Here is a 16,925-nt window from a genome sequence, read left to right as displayed (position 1 = left end):
AAAGGTTATAAATTAACGACAAAAAGCAATCTGAATTGTTAATATTTGTAAGAAGATATTTTCACTAAATAATGATAATAACGCGATAAAACTTATTGCGTTTCTCTGAAATAAAGCTTTTGCAAGATAACGATAACTTGTTTTGTAAGCACTTTCAAATGTTGGCAATATTAGTGTCCAAAGATTAACATCAAGATAAAGACATTGTATACGGTCCGGTAAATGAGACCGTTTATATGGCGGACGATATAGAATGTATGTTGTATCAGGAGAGAAGACCTTTTGGAGGTTTCTCCATGACGCAGCAACAAACTTGGAATAGCTTGTTAGCTAGGGGCATCCACTAGCAATCGGGAAGACAGCCATCCTTTAACATCGGAATGCACAACTTTAATTAAGACGTAACGCGGTTACTAGTGAATTTCAAGATCGTGCATTTTCTTGTTGCTTCGAACATTAATATTATTTTTATTACTGATTAATGATTTTAAATATCTTCAATAACTAAATAATGACAGGATACTTCTTCAAAAACTGTTTGCAAAAACGTAAAATTATCTGTAATTTAATCTTATATCTGCATCATGAAATATTCAACGTCAACAATAAAGTCTTAATTTGGTCACGAGAATGTGAGGGCAACGCGGTGCCACGCGGTGTCGCTCAGCTCAGGCCGAGCTAATACTGATCAAACAATCCATCACCCTCGAATAACTCGGCTTTTCACAAGGTGCGCGTTACATAGACAGAAGGAGAGACAGAGAATAAGATAGAAAGAGAAAGAGAATCGTTGTCTGTGAGAGCGCACGCGGATAAACGGGTGTCATGTTGTCTATGTAGAGAACGAGCATGAGGATGGATAGGAGTAGGAGGCAAGTAAGTTTCGCACTCTATCAGGAGAGAAGAGGCCACGGGGTTTCCCCGAGGCTAGTGCTCTGGCGAAGTTCGAATGACTTGTTAGCTGGAGGGGTCCGCATCCGCAATCGAGGGGGCCGACTAGTTTGCAGGGTAGGGAATGGACTAGTTACATTACTAGGTAGCAGGCGCGCGCGCCTATAAACCTACTACCACGGCAAACCGTAACTGGCCCGTCACTAACTTGTCGGGGCACCAACTACTGACGAGCCGCTAATTCATAAATCAAACCGCGCCGCGGATCAGTTCATCTTGGCTCGGCTCGGCGCGGCGCCGCTCCAGTCACGCGAAGGTGCCAGCCACACCGTTTACCGCTGCCACCGGTTCTAATGCCGTTAGAATTAGTCTGGCTCGATGCGCACTCGGAAAGCCGTGTTTCGACCATCCGAACGGAATACGCTTTTGGCTACACGGTTTGTTAACTGGCCGTGTGATACAGCATGCGGCCATGTAAGTAGACACTGTGTTAGTTGTATCGAGCAAAGTTCGAGTTCGGTCAGTTACGCGATGTTAATCTATGAATAATTTTTAACAAATGGGAAAAAAATTCATATTCCCGATGTCTCGCTCGCGTCATATTAAATGTACAATGTCAAAAAATGAAGTGAAAGCAAGAAATATGTTCAATAAATGTTGAAATACGTTCTATTATTTTAAAATGTACTTTTAATTCCAGTAGAATGATATTGTACGTAGCAGGTACTTTACTGCCAGAACAGCTAAATATTCTTATATTAAAAAAGGCATTTGGACCGAGAAATGTGCGTTTGGAGTCGAATATATCGCACCTATTTTTGCCTCTTTTCCGCGTTGCCGATTGGTTGGTTGGTTGATCGAGTCGAATCGAATCGGTAAGATCGAGAGAGTAAATAATGGAAAGCGATTTTTTGGGACAGTTCGTCGTATATGTAGAGAAAATTAAAAACGTAACTAAAGTCACGTTACAGGAAAGAGTAGAAAAACAACACGTGAAAATAACGTGACTGTAATTTATATTATATATAACATTAAATAATACATATTATACATATAATTTATCATATATTTATAATATTATACTTTATATTGTATTATATGTATTATATACATACTACAGAGTAATGTCACTGACCTCGGCCGCGCGGCCTTGGTGGGGGCGGGGTCACTGGCCTCGGCCGCGCGGCCTTGGTGGGAGGAGGGGTCACTGACCGCAGTCGCGCGACCGCGGCGGGGTCAATGACCCCGGTCGCGCGACTGCGGTGAAGTCACTGACCTCGGCCGCGCGACCGCGGCGGTGTTACTGACTTCGGTCACGTGATTACGGTATATACATATATATACATATATGCGTATGTGTGTGTATTATATATAGATATAGAATATTACATATAATATATATAATATTCTCTTTTTTACTCTTTTCCTTGTCACGTGTTGTTTTTCCACTTCTCTCTCTCACTATTTTTCGAGTTTGATTTTCATGCGTTATTTCTGACATTTCTCATATGTGTATTATATGGTTTATAAGACGTATATACTAGCTGTCATTGCGGTGACAGGTTGTGTTCACTGACACTACACGTTAAAATAAAAACAATAATAGCGTGCGCGTAGCGCGCGCCTGTGTTGTGCTAGTATTTGGTTAAATTTTTTAAAGCACACGTATTCTGTTGAGAATACTACATAAATTGCCGAGCCCATATACTGCATATTACATTCTCTCTCTAGCAGCGTATGCTGCAAACACCAAGGTGTCGCCTTGTAGTTTTCGCAGGAAGAAGTGATCTTGCGTCGGTTACACAAGCGAATATGTCATTATGAAAAAAGTGAAGCTTGTAAAGCGGCTCATAAACAAGTTACGTTATAAAACGCGTTCATTTCTGTGTTAGTGCGGCGCGCCGACGCACAAGACGGACGGAACTAAAATACAGCTTCTTACGGCGGTGCGTTCTCTTCTGGTTTTAACTTCATACACAAAGCGAGACCGACGAAACACACTAGCAACCACGTAAATAACTCTTTTAACGCGGACGCGGTTTCGAAGGGGGTTAAATGCTTTTCCTAACGCCGTAAACTTACTGACTACGCAGACTACAAATAACGGGAGAGCGGCCACCGTGAAATAACCTTGTCTGCGAACACTAAAATGTTATGTCTTTTTCAACTTTTTTTTTTTTAATTCGATCGTCGTATCTATTCAAAATTTTACCATACTTTTAATCTGAATTTTGTTTTATTTTGTTCTTATCAAATAACAATTGCAGATTCTTATGATAAGTTTGTGATAGTTGCATGTAACGTAACACGCACAGAAACAGAACAAGATCTATCAGCGAAAACAGACAACAAGACGGTCTGCAGCAAACATTGTTGCAAGTAAAACATGCACAGCAGTAAATATCGTGGCGTGTCAAGAATCCAAAAACAACAAAAATGTGTTTTGTACATCATAAATTTAAATTTCTTGTCCCAAGTCTTGCAATTTAAATTTATTATAGATTTTTTTCTCATCTTAACGTAATAATTGAAACATCAATTATATCATGCTTATCTTTCATGTGACATTAAACGACAAAAGATATTCAAATATTCTGTTTTATGTTCTGCAAGACAAGAAACCCGATAAGAATGCATGCTCTGTGTGTCGTAGAATTTAGCCTCGTGTTCCGAATATCGCGAGAGCGCGCGAACGACGTGACACAATGAATAAGTGAGTCTCTGGTGGTGACGTAAAATTTTGTCTCGGAGCCTTTTCATTTCCAAGTTTCCGTTTGCCGCAGCCGGAAATAAACTTTTTACCAACCTCCGACGACGCCACGGATCTTCGAAAACGTTCCGCAAAAATCTGAACGTACCTTTTAAATTAAGAGACATCGCTTCGCAAGTTGTGGAAAGATTATTTTCTCTTTAAATCACTCATTTGTTATTGTGTGACAAAGCGATGACAATCTACTGATATTTATTTATTTCTTATATTTTGGTAAATGGATGATGAAATTTTCTTATCAGAATTTACGAACAATACAGCACAATTTTCGTGTTTATTTTAAGAGCTAGAGAAATCTTTGAGTTTAAATAACAAACAACTTGTAACATCGCGAATGGATAAACGTATCCACATCTGATAGAACACAGTTTCGAAGAGAACGTGTTCGTTTCCATCCTTTTTCTTTTTCAACGAAAATAAACTTTTTACGTGCCATGGCTTCGAACTACCGTCAGTCGTGCATACTGGGTGAGCAACCAAGCATGCATTAAATGTCTCTTCCTTCTCTGACTTTGAAACTTGTGCAAACAGCAAGGCCAATCGTAACGCTGCTTTTTCGTTAACTCAGAAGATACTTTTTCAAGTAAAAAACAAAGAAATCGTCTAATAGTGTGTGTATCGCTTGTTTTACTTAAATATGTTTCAAGATATGTTACACATAATTAAGGTGTAACAAATTTTTTTTTTTTTTATAAAATGTGTACTACAAATGTAATAAAATAATGTAACTAAAGATTTTCTCTTATCTCGATACGTAGGTATGTAATACGAGATTCTTCGAGCGATTGCTTCAGCAATAGTCCGCTCCTTGAAACGATCCAACGTCAAAGGAATAACATGCGAGCACCTCGAAATAACGTTGTACGTTTGACAAACACTTCGGAAATTTCTTTGAAACTTCGAACACATGCTGCAGTTCGACGCGAACCAAGTTTGAAATTTCGATGAAATATGGGGTTTATACCCAACAAAATTTAACAGAATTATCAGTTACACCGATTATTATTGTCACATTGAAAAGTATAAATGTAGACAAAAAAAATAAAATGTATTTATTATATTAATAGTGTTATATACTAAAACATACCACAAACGTAATACTTGATTAAAAAATTATTGTTATTTATTCTGAAGAAAACTTGATTTATATTATAGAAAAATAAGTTCTTAGTATAATCATACTACCCTACGTTAATGCAACCAGTGGCAACTTTTCGTAGCTCAGAACAAAAAAAAAAAAATAAATAATCTGTTCCAGATTTTGAATCAAGTTCTATTTGCAAAAAGAGCGTTCGTTAAACAGCGTTGTTTGCGTAGACGAAAACTACACTCTGAATCCTGAATTTTCGCTCGACGACAAAGGATTTGTCAAGATTGCAAAGGAGGCTCCGCGAAAATCGTGCAAAACGAAGTTAGCGAAATTATCCGCTTGCGCGATCTCGCTCTGTTACATCAAAGTTATTTCCAATACATATATATATATATATATCGCGTATTTCGCGCAGTTACGAACTGCTTCATAAATATACACGGGCAGCGGACCGAGCGGGCTCCCTAAATTACTTTTACATCGTACGCTTTGGAACGCGCGAACGGTCCCAACCAGCTGACAGAGAAATAACGCCGACCCAGTCGACAAAAAGTTTCGAAATCCCTTTGAAGTTACGAGACACGGAAGCTTTTCTGCGCGTACAACGCAATGGAAACTGCTACTTCGGATGTACACCGAAACCCGTAGACCTAAATGAGTTTCTCCGAGAAAGTACAATTCCCTCCCATCACCCCAGATGTTGGCGCATCTTCGCGCAAATATGGGCGTCTGGGGGCGTTTGTGCACGACAAAGTTCTATTAATTAAAAGAGGTGCGTGGATTACAAGTTTGCTCCTTCTACGTTTTAAATTATCCTTTATTGCGCAACTACGCTGTAAGCTGAAATATAATTCACGGAAAACAACTTACCGGCTCGGCTGCAGACAGGGATGAAAATTTTCGTGTCGAATAATAATCGTCTGTCATCTCTTTTTGATAGATCCCACTCCGCGTGAATTGCACTTCCTGTAAACAAAGAGAGACATTTGTTACGTTCGATGTATGAAACCATCAAGCAGTTTGTACAGGTAATGCAGCGTGACGAGAGCGAAATAATAGAAACTATCTATGCCGCGCAATAATAACAGTTAAAATTATCACTTGTTTAACTTGTTATTTTAAGAACAATACGAAAATGTAGTCGTCGAGTGACCTATAAAATAATACGATATGAGAAATAGGGTTTAATACTCAATAGAATACACGATGCAGTGAACGGAAGCATCTAGTGAATTTTTCAAGAACAGTGAGACTGCCACTCCGGAAAAAATCCATAATCACGAGATAAATTATAAAAATGGATCTAAGTGTTTTCTTTTTTTTGTGCTTCTTATACCTCTTCTGTACCTTTCACAGTTAAAATACAAATTTTTTTCTTTCCACACCATTGCGCATAATTAATTTTTTATTCTCTTTTGAAAAATTATGTAAAATTAAATTATTTATATATAGTCCTTTCTGCTCTTATGGAGAGACAAGGTCGTAATTATATTACTATTGTTTTACGCTGTTTAAAAATTACCGTGCAATTACGCAGTATATTTCACGTGTGAATTACTTTTTCCATTGAAACCTCAATTGTTAATAACAGAGATCCGAGGCGCGTATACAAAGCGTAATCGCACGTAGAATGAAAATTCGTGAGAATGAAAATTTTTTAGTAAGCATCCACAAGATCTTGGAGCGAGCGCAGATGAAAAATCGTTTGCGAACGCCGAACAGATGTGTTTACGATCCCGCCGAGATCTTCCGATGGGACTCTGACTGTTGACGCAGCATGGTTGACATTCGGCTTTTGCCGGGGAAGAGAGACCCGACACGTTTGCACGTGCAAACAGAACCGGGTTTGTCGAAGAAGAAGAAGAAACCACAGGTGGAGTTCGTAAAACGACGGCAGTGACGGAGACGCGACGTTCGCGCACGGTGAAAAAACACGCGCGCTGTCTCCCTCGGCGACGCCTCGAGTGTCCTCGTACTCGCGAACGGAATAAGTAATGTGAGCCGCGACAGGAGATTTAGCATGGAACTTCTTCTTCGTATACAACCTCATTACGTGCCAGAACGTATTTTTGGGGCTGTGCCGGCTTTAAATTGCGGCAATCGCTCAGTTATCCTCGCATCATCTATGCGTGTTTTTGCGCGAGAAACAACAGAAGAGTACGAGGCAGATGAGATCAATTGATAACAAATTTTGTGCAAATATTATCAAAACAGTTTCACAGAGTAAAAAAGTGTTCTCAATCTGTCCTAAAATAGATTACAATATTTTAGAAATATGTTTCATAATAATCAAGTATTTGAAAGAAATTTACGTCACTGATGAAAGTAAGATTGGAAAATCGAATTTAGTATGTCTTTTGATCTACATACGATTTGAATAAATAAAATTCGCATAACCTCACGCACATGTCCAGTTTTTCTACAAACAAATTATTCAAACAAGTAACAGACCGCATTTCATGGTCGTAATAATTTTGGATAATATTCAGTTTTTATAATGAGATGCACGCAGTTCGGGAATTATTTGAATTTCGTTAACAGAAATTTCCATTTGAAATCACGGTTTTTAATTAACGCGGAATAAAAATTTCAGCGCTGCTCTCTGCTGAATGAGATTTAAATAAAACATCGTCAACGATATCAGCGCAAATATTAGCGAAAGATATAACAAAACGGCAAGAAGCATAGCATCGTTGATTGGCAGAAGCACTTGTTCAACGATGCGTTTATGAAAACGTTAAAAGCGTGGTCCGTTAAAACGCGTGCGGCATGAAATAATTTCGCTAGGCCATGTCTCATAAAAGAAGTTTTCACTTTTAGCATTAAAAGCCTGCGTATTATTTTGCGGACACGTAACAATGTATCGCTTCACGCAGTACAGTTTCACATTTTCGTATCACGTCCCCCATTGTTTCAGTTCTCTATTCTGATTCTTCACAATATGCCAATCAATATTTGGGTTTACAATTTCGACTGTCAAGAAGATCTACAAACACGTTGTTGTTTTCGAAACACATTTCGGGAGTTTTTGAAAGTTTTTTTTAGAAGAGCTTACTTTTCTATAAATCACTTTCGAGATCATCCGATAAATGCACATCAGCTCCCGCGAGATAAATCTTGTTTGAATCTGCCTTTTTTGCTTCGAGCGATTATAAACAATAACACGCATATCTTTTGAAGATAAATGTATTAAAATCTCTCTTCTCCTTTCAAATTCATTACAAAACTGATGAAATATTATCTCGACAAACCCACATAATGACATACGTCAGGAAACACAATTAGAAGATTAGAACGGGAGTAAACCGCGGTACGACCAAGTCTCACTTTCGTGTGTACGTAGTGGATGTACATGATCTCGAGCAACCGAAATTTCCGGATTGTCAATGAAACTGGAACTGCAATTTATGTCACAAACGACATTTGCTGTAAGCCACACATGAAAATTTCAGTCGCGCATCATTGTGTCTTGAAATTCGAAAATAACAAAAATACAAAACACCAAAACTGTTCTTGACACTTAAAAATTATTTTTTATTCATTTTTTTCTCTCACAATATATGAAATACAAATGTGTTTGTCACATCTATTAGATGTAAATAGCATTTAATATACGATATGTTTGGTTTTGTACAATAAACGTAGCAAAAATTTGTATATTTTTTAGTTGTTTTTTCACTTTAATAATTGTTAAATCACAATAGTAAACTACAAAAATCTGTAAATGTATGTATATGATATAAATAACATAAAATCTGTCAGCAACAATGTAGGGCATGTGAAAACTTTTATTCATAATGTCTTTTTCTTGATGAAAATTGCAAGCGGATCTTCTTCAAAACTATTTATTGCTCTAAGCGAGAAAGCCGCTCCATTTTCTTCTTAAAAGAAATAGTTGACGATCTTTGTGAAGTAAGATGAGCGGTGTTCGTCAATTGTTAATGTTCTTATACTCTTTATATTTGAATCTAGGTTAATGGAGAAGTATCAAAGTATCAGGAACATAAAGCATTTGCTACTTATTAACTAAACGCAAGATATGGCTTCTATAAACTTAACAAAAAAATTAAGGAATATAATCATTCCTGTGTGTAAAGATATTAAACTAGAAAAACATTTGCTTTGAGACGTGCATGTTTGAATATGTAAAAATTAAATGTACGTAGGATATTAGCTTGATACGTACATGAGATTATTCCGGAAACCTGCTAGTAAACGTCATTCTGGTGCCAAATATGCAGTTAATTTAAGAAATACCAATTTGCTTTATTATCAGAGGAGAAGTCAGCTTGGTCGTAAATACATATTGCATCGAAATGGCAAAACAATCCATCGTATTATTTTATATACATATATATATATATATATATACACATATATATGTATACATCCTACGTTTCAATCTCTAAATATTCGTAGTGTAAACATTATATAAAATACGTATTTTGTTAAGTGACCTCTCTGTTGCATATATGCAAGCACGCAGCAAATTGTGCAATATTTGCATATCATTCTCAATTTCATATTGATTAATTCCGTCAGATGTTGAATTAATTATATTTGTGTAATGCTAGTTCATTAATTAATGCGTTTCTCTATGAAATACTCGGCAATTCGAATGCACATTGCTTTAATAAGGGGTAAAGCCTGGCATATTGAGTTAATCTCGAGATAATGAAGAGATACTATCTAGAATCACTCTCGAACACACTAATCTGGACGCGATCACAAGCGGCATGTGCACAAGCATATCTATCTCGATTGATTGTTACTAATAAACCGATTAAAAATTCCAAGTACCGAGAGTAATATCGGATATTTAATTAAAACTATAAACCATTCGAGAGTGTGCGGTGATCTTGGTTAACGTCAGCTTGGGTCACATGTTTTGAAATTAATACTAAATATCGACCTAACTATGTTTCAATGGCGTGTCCTGATTATCTTCCACATCGCTACCCTTTGACCTCAATCGAACGCACATGTAACAAGCATGTAGGCACTAATGTCTATCGTGACTTTTTTTGTTCGATTTCTCTCTCTCTCTCTCTCTCTCTCTCTCTCTCTCTCTCTCTCTCTCTCTCTGCGGTAATATCTACTAACATATCTTTAAGAAAAAAACTATTAAATTAATATTCATGAAAGAAATCACAAACTAATAAAGTGTACGATATTCGCGTAACTAACAGAGCTCTGCAATCGTACCTAAAACACATTAAATCGGAAACGCTCTGTATTTTCCGTAAAGCTTAGAAAATTGCAGAAACTTGGCGCAAGTACAAAAACAATGAATATAACAGCCAGACAGACGACAAGTATATAATCGGAAACTATTTTATTATTCGCGCGGTGTCATTTCGTTCAGTCGGCGATTACATAACAACAGTAATACGAGCGACGTACATATCCAGCGACAGTAGTAATCGGTATCGCTATCGCGACGCCGGGACTCCCGGTCTCTTGTCGCAGCCAGGAGTTATGTATCGAATAAAACGTCGCTCGTGTTGAAAAGAGGATCAATTTAACGATTGCGCCGCTTCTCGCAGAAAGCAGAACCGCGAAGGACGGTCTAAGAAAGAGCACCTTTATGCGACATTTTACGCGCCTTTATCTTTATGGTTACGCTCACGTAAAATCGAGGTTTAATATAAAGCCAACGGGACTTCTTAAGAGAGTGATCTCACACCGTGATTGCACACTCTCGCGGTCACATCTATTTTCAAAGACTGTGCCAGAGAAGAGACGAAACAAGTACGCTCCAACTTAAATACCTTGCGCATACCTCAAATTCTGAGTGGAGTCCCGCCCAACGCAAAATTCTCCGAAAAGAATTCAGTTTGCACTAATAAAATGAGGCATAACTTGCGAATTTTTTGCGACAATATCCACGATGACTCGTTTCGCAATGAAAATTAAGATTCACTGACAAATATTATTATAATTGACGCAAATTCGAAGAAAGATACATTCTACACATTTTACGTGAAAGAAAAGACGTTGAAAAGATCTCGTTTAAAGTACTCGACGGCAAATGACTTCGAGAGAAAACAAATGTGATTGACTTACGAGTTCTCGTATCCGGTGATTTTCCGGGCAGTTATAAATACGATTCGCGACTTTTTCAAGAGAATAAAAGCGCAATGGGAGGAAACGCACAAATCATCGAGTATCTCCAGTATCTAGAACGGAGAATTGCGAGCATTCATAACACAACGAAGGTGCAGTTCGCGCCACTTACAGAACGACGATAACTTTGTCATCCGGGAGCCTCTGGCGGTTTTGTATTATTCGTACCTATGCGCCCGCGTATCTGTCGGCCGTGATAAATATTAAAAGCATCAGATTCCCGGGCTCTTGGGAGATTAAACTTTAAATCGTTTAACGAAGTTGAACGCATTCACACACACGTACAAATTTATAATTGAGACTCTATTTTAAATTAATAGAAAACAGTGTAAAAGTAGAAAAACTTTTTATATAAAATTAAATATAAAGAAAGGAGTTTTTATATAATCTCTTTCGGCATTTTATATACAGGATATCTGAAACTTTCATATACACAATATATGTGAAATTTCAATAAAGAACTATTTGCAGCAGTTAGGAAAAATGGCGCATATAGATACTGTTACGTTGAATAAAAGTCGGTAATGCCTGACACCATAATTTTGCCGTTAAACGGCCGGCCGACGACGTCCGGCTTCGTGAAAGCACGACGAATCGATCGATTCCATGACCGGCTTGATCAACGTCCGTTATTGCGCGTGATGAAAAAATCGGGTCCCTTGAGCTCTCCCTTTCACGGTGACTCATTATGAATATCAATCAATCTGTGTCATTCGATCCGTTCGTTGCCGTAGCAATACCGTCAAAGTAATTTCGAAACGCGAAAAGTTAGAGTAGTAGCGCGATAAACTTCATAACTTTTACTCTAAATAATCTTTTTTTTTTTTATAAGAAAAGAGATAAGTATATATACAAAATATACAAAAATATTTACAAAATGTTTTAAACGTACATCCAAGTAAAACCATATACATATAGAAAACACATAAAAATTTGTGAACATTTTTCTCGGATAACTATAAATAATTTGATCTCTCTCCAAAATAAACTGACTCACAATAGCTAAAAAGATAAGAGTTAAGGAACAACAATGCTGAATACACCAAGGAAAAGAGACTTTATCTGCAACTCTTGATACGAATCGGCGCAGAACGCCGATTCTTCATTTTCTCCTCTTTCAGCTTTTGTGCTGCCACGCTATACGGTCTCGTTAATTAGAACTGCTGCTACCGGATCTCGATTCGGATCCTCGTTACCCCTTTTTTCCCCCAATAGAAGGGGACAATTGTTTCTCAGGCTTTCTTTTGTCTGCTCTTATCGACGAACGACGAAGACGCTACCTTGAGAAAGTCTGAGCAGCGCGCGTAATAGAGATTAATCATTCCCGTTTAAACACTACCCCTTTATTTTTGCTCTTCATTCCTCTCTCTTTGAAAGAGAGAGAAACCCAGACGGACATTACTCCCATTATTTTAATAAAATGAGCGACAAGAATTGGACCAACATGAAAATTGTCGCTAATAGATGGAAGACCATATACATAGAGAAGAGGAAGCCATAATTGCCATTAAAATTAGCAAGGATTCCCGGTCCGGATTCTCTTATGCGAGATCATTGTGCGACATCGTGGGTCTATTATTTCCGGAGATATACGCGACGTTCGTGCTGTATTTTCAACGAATTTCGGCTGCGAAATGTGTCTCCGCTCGTAGTGGGGAGAACATTACGTCGAGATAAAATGGCTCGAGTTTATTTACTTCCTCGAACTCTATATAACAGCTCGGATAATGATGAAGTTTACATATAATAATTTTAAGTAAAACGTATCGAAGTGTAATTGTATTACGAAGGAACGAGTCGGAATTACATATTACAAGCAGCTTTTAAGTATATTATTTAACGAAATGTCCGGACATACGTTGTAGAGAACATTAAGCTGTTATTAGCCACTGCTGCTCTTTGGGAATATACATACATATGTGCCTTCTGTTCATACGAAGTAGGAAGTCTTGGAAATAGAACAGAATGTGAGTGCAATTACGATTAGCGCCGCGTTAATTACTCTCTAATTATCTAATTACGACCGAGTGCTACCTATTTCAAACGAGACAAATTAACTTATTTTTTATTTTAAAAATATCGCCAGATAAAAAACTCATGGCACGTTTAAGTATGTACTCCCAAAAAAGTAACAAATTATGTTTCTTTTACTTTTACTCTTATTATATTAGGTGTTAAATTTTGAGTAAGAAATTTTTTTTCGGATTAACTTTTTCTCAACTTATTTATATTTTTGTTTTATCAGAGTTGTGTATTTATTTGTATTATAATATATTACTATTTATATTTTGCTCGCTTTTAAAATTCAATTATATATATATATATATATATATATATATATATATTCTATAATAAATTCAGTTATATAAATTTTGTACTTAATTCTGTAATTAATTATACATATAAATTATTACACACATTGTGTAAAACCTCATTGTGAAATATCCACGTTTAAATATAGTTGAAACGAGCCAGCTGCTATAAAGCCTAATGCAGGTAATATAAATTAATCAGCGCGAAACACGAAGTAGTAAAACAAAAAGATTAGCACACGCAAAATTAGCAGGAAATTGTCACGAACTCGATTACAATCTGCTCGTCCGCGCGTTTTCCCGTAATCAAATGCGCATAATACGCGTTGGCAATCGATAAACGTGTGTTATTGGACTCCGCGGCTACAGAATCGTTTGACCATATGAGAGAAATCTTATATTTCAAGCGGAAACTAAAGCTGACAGTTAGTCCTCCACCTTCTCCTCCTTAGAAGCATATTATGCTCTTGCGGCCAATAATAAGCCGTGTGTCAAACACAGCGTGCCGCGTATAATGGTGTGCAAGACACACGTTGTACATGTCTGTGCAGCTGCAGCACATATTCGGACAACTGCATGCCGGTCGCGAAACGTGCGAATCCGCGATATCACATGACACTGGCAATTTTGCCGCCGATAAAGTTCTGACCGCTTTTATACGTTAACAGAACGAGGTTAAGATAGGATCGCGACTGTTGCCGCCATTGTCTTTGCGTACTTGCGCTTTGAAACGATTTTCGTGCACTTGTTATCGCGCGTATCCGTCGACACGACGAATACCAATCGCGCGACAGCATCGACGATAAACGCTTCCTCCGTTTGTAATTAGTGCTAAACGCGGTATGCAGTGGTTTTTGTTTTGGGCGCGCGAAAAATGCGTTTTAATGAGTTGCTCCAAAAAGTGCTCTGTGCACATATAAGTTGCGGATAATTTTCAGAAACTTCTACCCATACACACTGCTAGGCATTTGCGAGATAAATATTCTGAAAAATTACCAGACAAAACTACTAAGAGTTCGCACAATTATTTGATATTTTACCACGAAGACATCTTTATATCGACATAAAAAAAAGCGGCCTCGCCGTTACGTAAAAGGAGGACACAGATGGCCGACACTGTAAAATTCTTAGCAGAAAAACACGTATGATATATACATATAGCAAGCAAAACGTGCTTATTTAAAAAACTTCCTTACTACCGTAATTTGCGGCTGCACATAAAATGTCAAGGGAGCTAACATCTAATTAATACGTGATGCGGAACAAATGTTTACAGTGTAATGAAGTCAGTAACGTTGCAGACATGCCTGGTTAACGCAGATTAGAATTTATCGTGTAATGGTGAAATATGGTGTAGCGTTGTGGTCGTACGAATAAAATGTAAACAGAAGCGGGTATCTTAATTGACAAAGTAACGAATTAAAAATCTAGCATAATTATTTAGTAGAAACAAAAAGGAAAAACAAACCACTCATAAATGTTTAATTAAAACGCCTTGTCAAAAACTTCACATCACTTTAAATTATACGACATTATCTATTTATAGATGCGGTAATTAGACTAAAACAATGCTATAATAATAGAATTCAAACTGGCAGCAGAACACGGTTAATATTTAAATAATGCTGACGATAGCAGAGCCAAAATGGATTTCATCAGTTCTAGCAAGTTGCAATCGCGACGCGCGACATTCCCGGCTAGTCGACTGTCAATTGAAAACGAACCTTACTCGTTTGCTCGTGTTCTGCCGCGACATTGACGAGCACGCATTCATTAACATGCGACAGTCGACGATACTTGCGTCTATCTGGTCACGTAGATTTAACTATCCGACATGTTCGGCTACACACACATACGTTGGCATTCGCTACAGCTTTCTCAAATGGGATGCTTACTCAACATGTGTTTCTTTTGACGTAAGTGAAATAATTAATTAATTAAACATTGCTTTTAGTAACTGACAACAATTAATCTCTATTTATTACAATTTAAAAAAATATGTCGAATAGTTTTCGTACAAATAAAATTACTCTCTTTTTCAAATATGCTATGATTTTACGTTTTATGTAAAAGCCGTCCACTCAATCCTCTTTTTCATTCTCACACTGTTTTAAACGTGAAATTCATAGGATTAAATTTGGTGGTGCTGACAAAATTCGCGTATTAAATCGTCCGTATCTGGTAATCGAAAGGCGAGGAGATATTCGACCGACGAGATTTAATAGACAGACGTCATATAACGCGTCAAAAATTGCGCGGATTGAAGTGACATCTCGTTGTATTCTGAGGCTTGAAACCGACGGGATCACAGAAAAGCGAGGAATGTAAGCAGAAGAGCTTTGTACGCGACGTTGTCAGGATAATAAAAATCTATGAAAAGCAGACATTTATTTGCTTATAAAATCTTGCATTTAGCAGTTACAAATTTATACGTAAGTAAATCTAATATGAATAACTTTGTGTGTAAAGAAAAACACTATAAAAATACATTTACACATGCGGTAAACTAAATTACTATCTCTCCACATTCTACACAACCTTCATTAGATGTTCATTAGACGTCACATGGAGTTATAAACATCCTGGAGACGTCTAATACATGTTATGTCTGTGTGGGTCATGAATTAACGTTCCAGTCTATAACTGGTTTAATCATTTAACGCTTAAGTAGCAATCAGTGTTGTTTAACATAATGCAGTTCGAAACACATACAAATCATAATTTGGGTTAATTCGAGTATCGTGAGTAGCGTATTTCCCATACTAACAGCGGAACGCATTACAAACTGATGTTTACAGTTGCGATTGACTGTATGTTTAACATTGAAACGTACCTACCACAATGCGAATATTTTACTTAGCGTTCAAATTAACTTGTTCTCTTTATCGGCACGCTGTTTCATTCAGCATAAGCATACATTTTATTTTGAGAAAAGTCAAGTATCTTTCTCTACTTTAGAAACTTCAAATATTTTATCATGTACATACATATATATTCATGGTTTACTTTGGTAACTTTATTTGTGATACTTTTTCGTTTTTATTTTTAACTGTCAGTTTTATCGCAACTGACATGAATTTATATTAAGTCTGTCTATAATCTATATGTCACATGTAAAAAATTATTTATTTAAGCAGAACAAAATGACAAAAATATTCAGAATATTTAAGTATTGATAGCTCTTTGTGACGTTTGGATAAATAAATATATATATATGTACTGTTTTTGGTTTTTTAAATAACTTACTACTTGACGAAAATAAAAAGAAAGTTATTAAGTATTGATAATAATTTAGTAAAAAATTTAAATTAAAAAATGTGTACTTTTCTGAGCTACTTAAAAAAGAAAATTAAATAATTTTGGTCTTCAAAGTTTTATCGTGGCATTATATTACGAATAAATCGCCTAATAACGGATTTTATAAAATCAATATCTTTAAAACAGTTTTGATAATTAAATATATCTGTATATATGAATAAAAAAGACTATTTGTGATTTTACAACCATAATCAGTTAATCTGTAAGCGTAACTATAATCAGTTATTGTGTTTACAATATAATAAGCAACGATATTACAAGCTTTGAATATAGAAGCTATTTAGAAGTGAAAGAGTTAGGTAATTTCATCGCTCTAAGTTTTGAATCGATGCGGACACGGATATTAAGTATTTAAGATGATGTTAAAGTTTCACAGACTTTCCCGTGAACTCACTACCCAAACGCTTTTGAAGTGGGC

General features: G+C 36.6%; 2 protein-coding genes across 10 annotated transcripts in view; one reads left to right on the top strand and one right to left on the bottom strand.

Annotated features, from left to right (window-relative positions):
- The window catches only part of LOC109856114 (collagen alpha-1(XVIII) chain), a 156,369-nt gene that overhangs the window by 108,978 nt on the left and 30,466 nt on the right, over positions 1–16,925 (top strand). The window lies entirely within an intron of this gene.
- The window catches only part of LOC109856166, a 149,681-nt gene that overhangs the window by 110,359 nt on the left and 22,397 nt on the right, over positions 1–16,925 (bottom strand). For both annotated transcript variants that reach the window (XR_002250366.1, XM_020431147.1), the window contains exon 2: positions 5,622–5,717. Coding sequence is in view for 1 of the 2 variants with exons in the window: in XM_020431147.1 (XP_020286736.1) it covers positions 5,622–5,717 (96 nt within the window). In the remaining variant the exon portion in view is untranslated. The remainder of the gene's footprint in view (positions 1–5,621; positions 5,718–16,925) is intronic.

This window comes from Pseudomyrmex gracilis, unplaced genomic scaffold (genome assembly GCF_002006095.1).
Source record: "Pseudomyrmex gracilis isolate BER0280 unplaced genomic scaffold, ASM200609v1 scaffold_4, whole genome shotgun sequence".
In the NCBI taxonomy this organism is placed as follows: domain Eukaryota; kingdom Metazoa; phylum Arthropoda; class Insecta; order Hymenoptera; family Formicidae; genus Pseudomyrmex; species Pseudomyrmex gracilis.
This window is presented reverse-complemented; position numbering and strand designations above follow the sequence as displayed.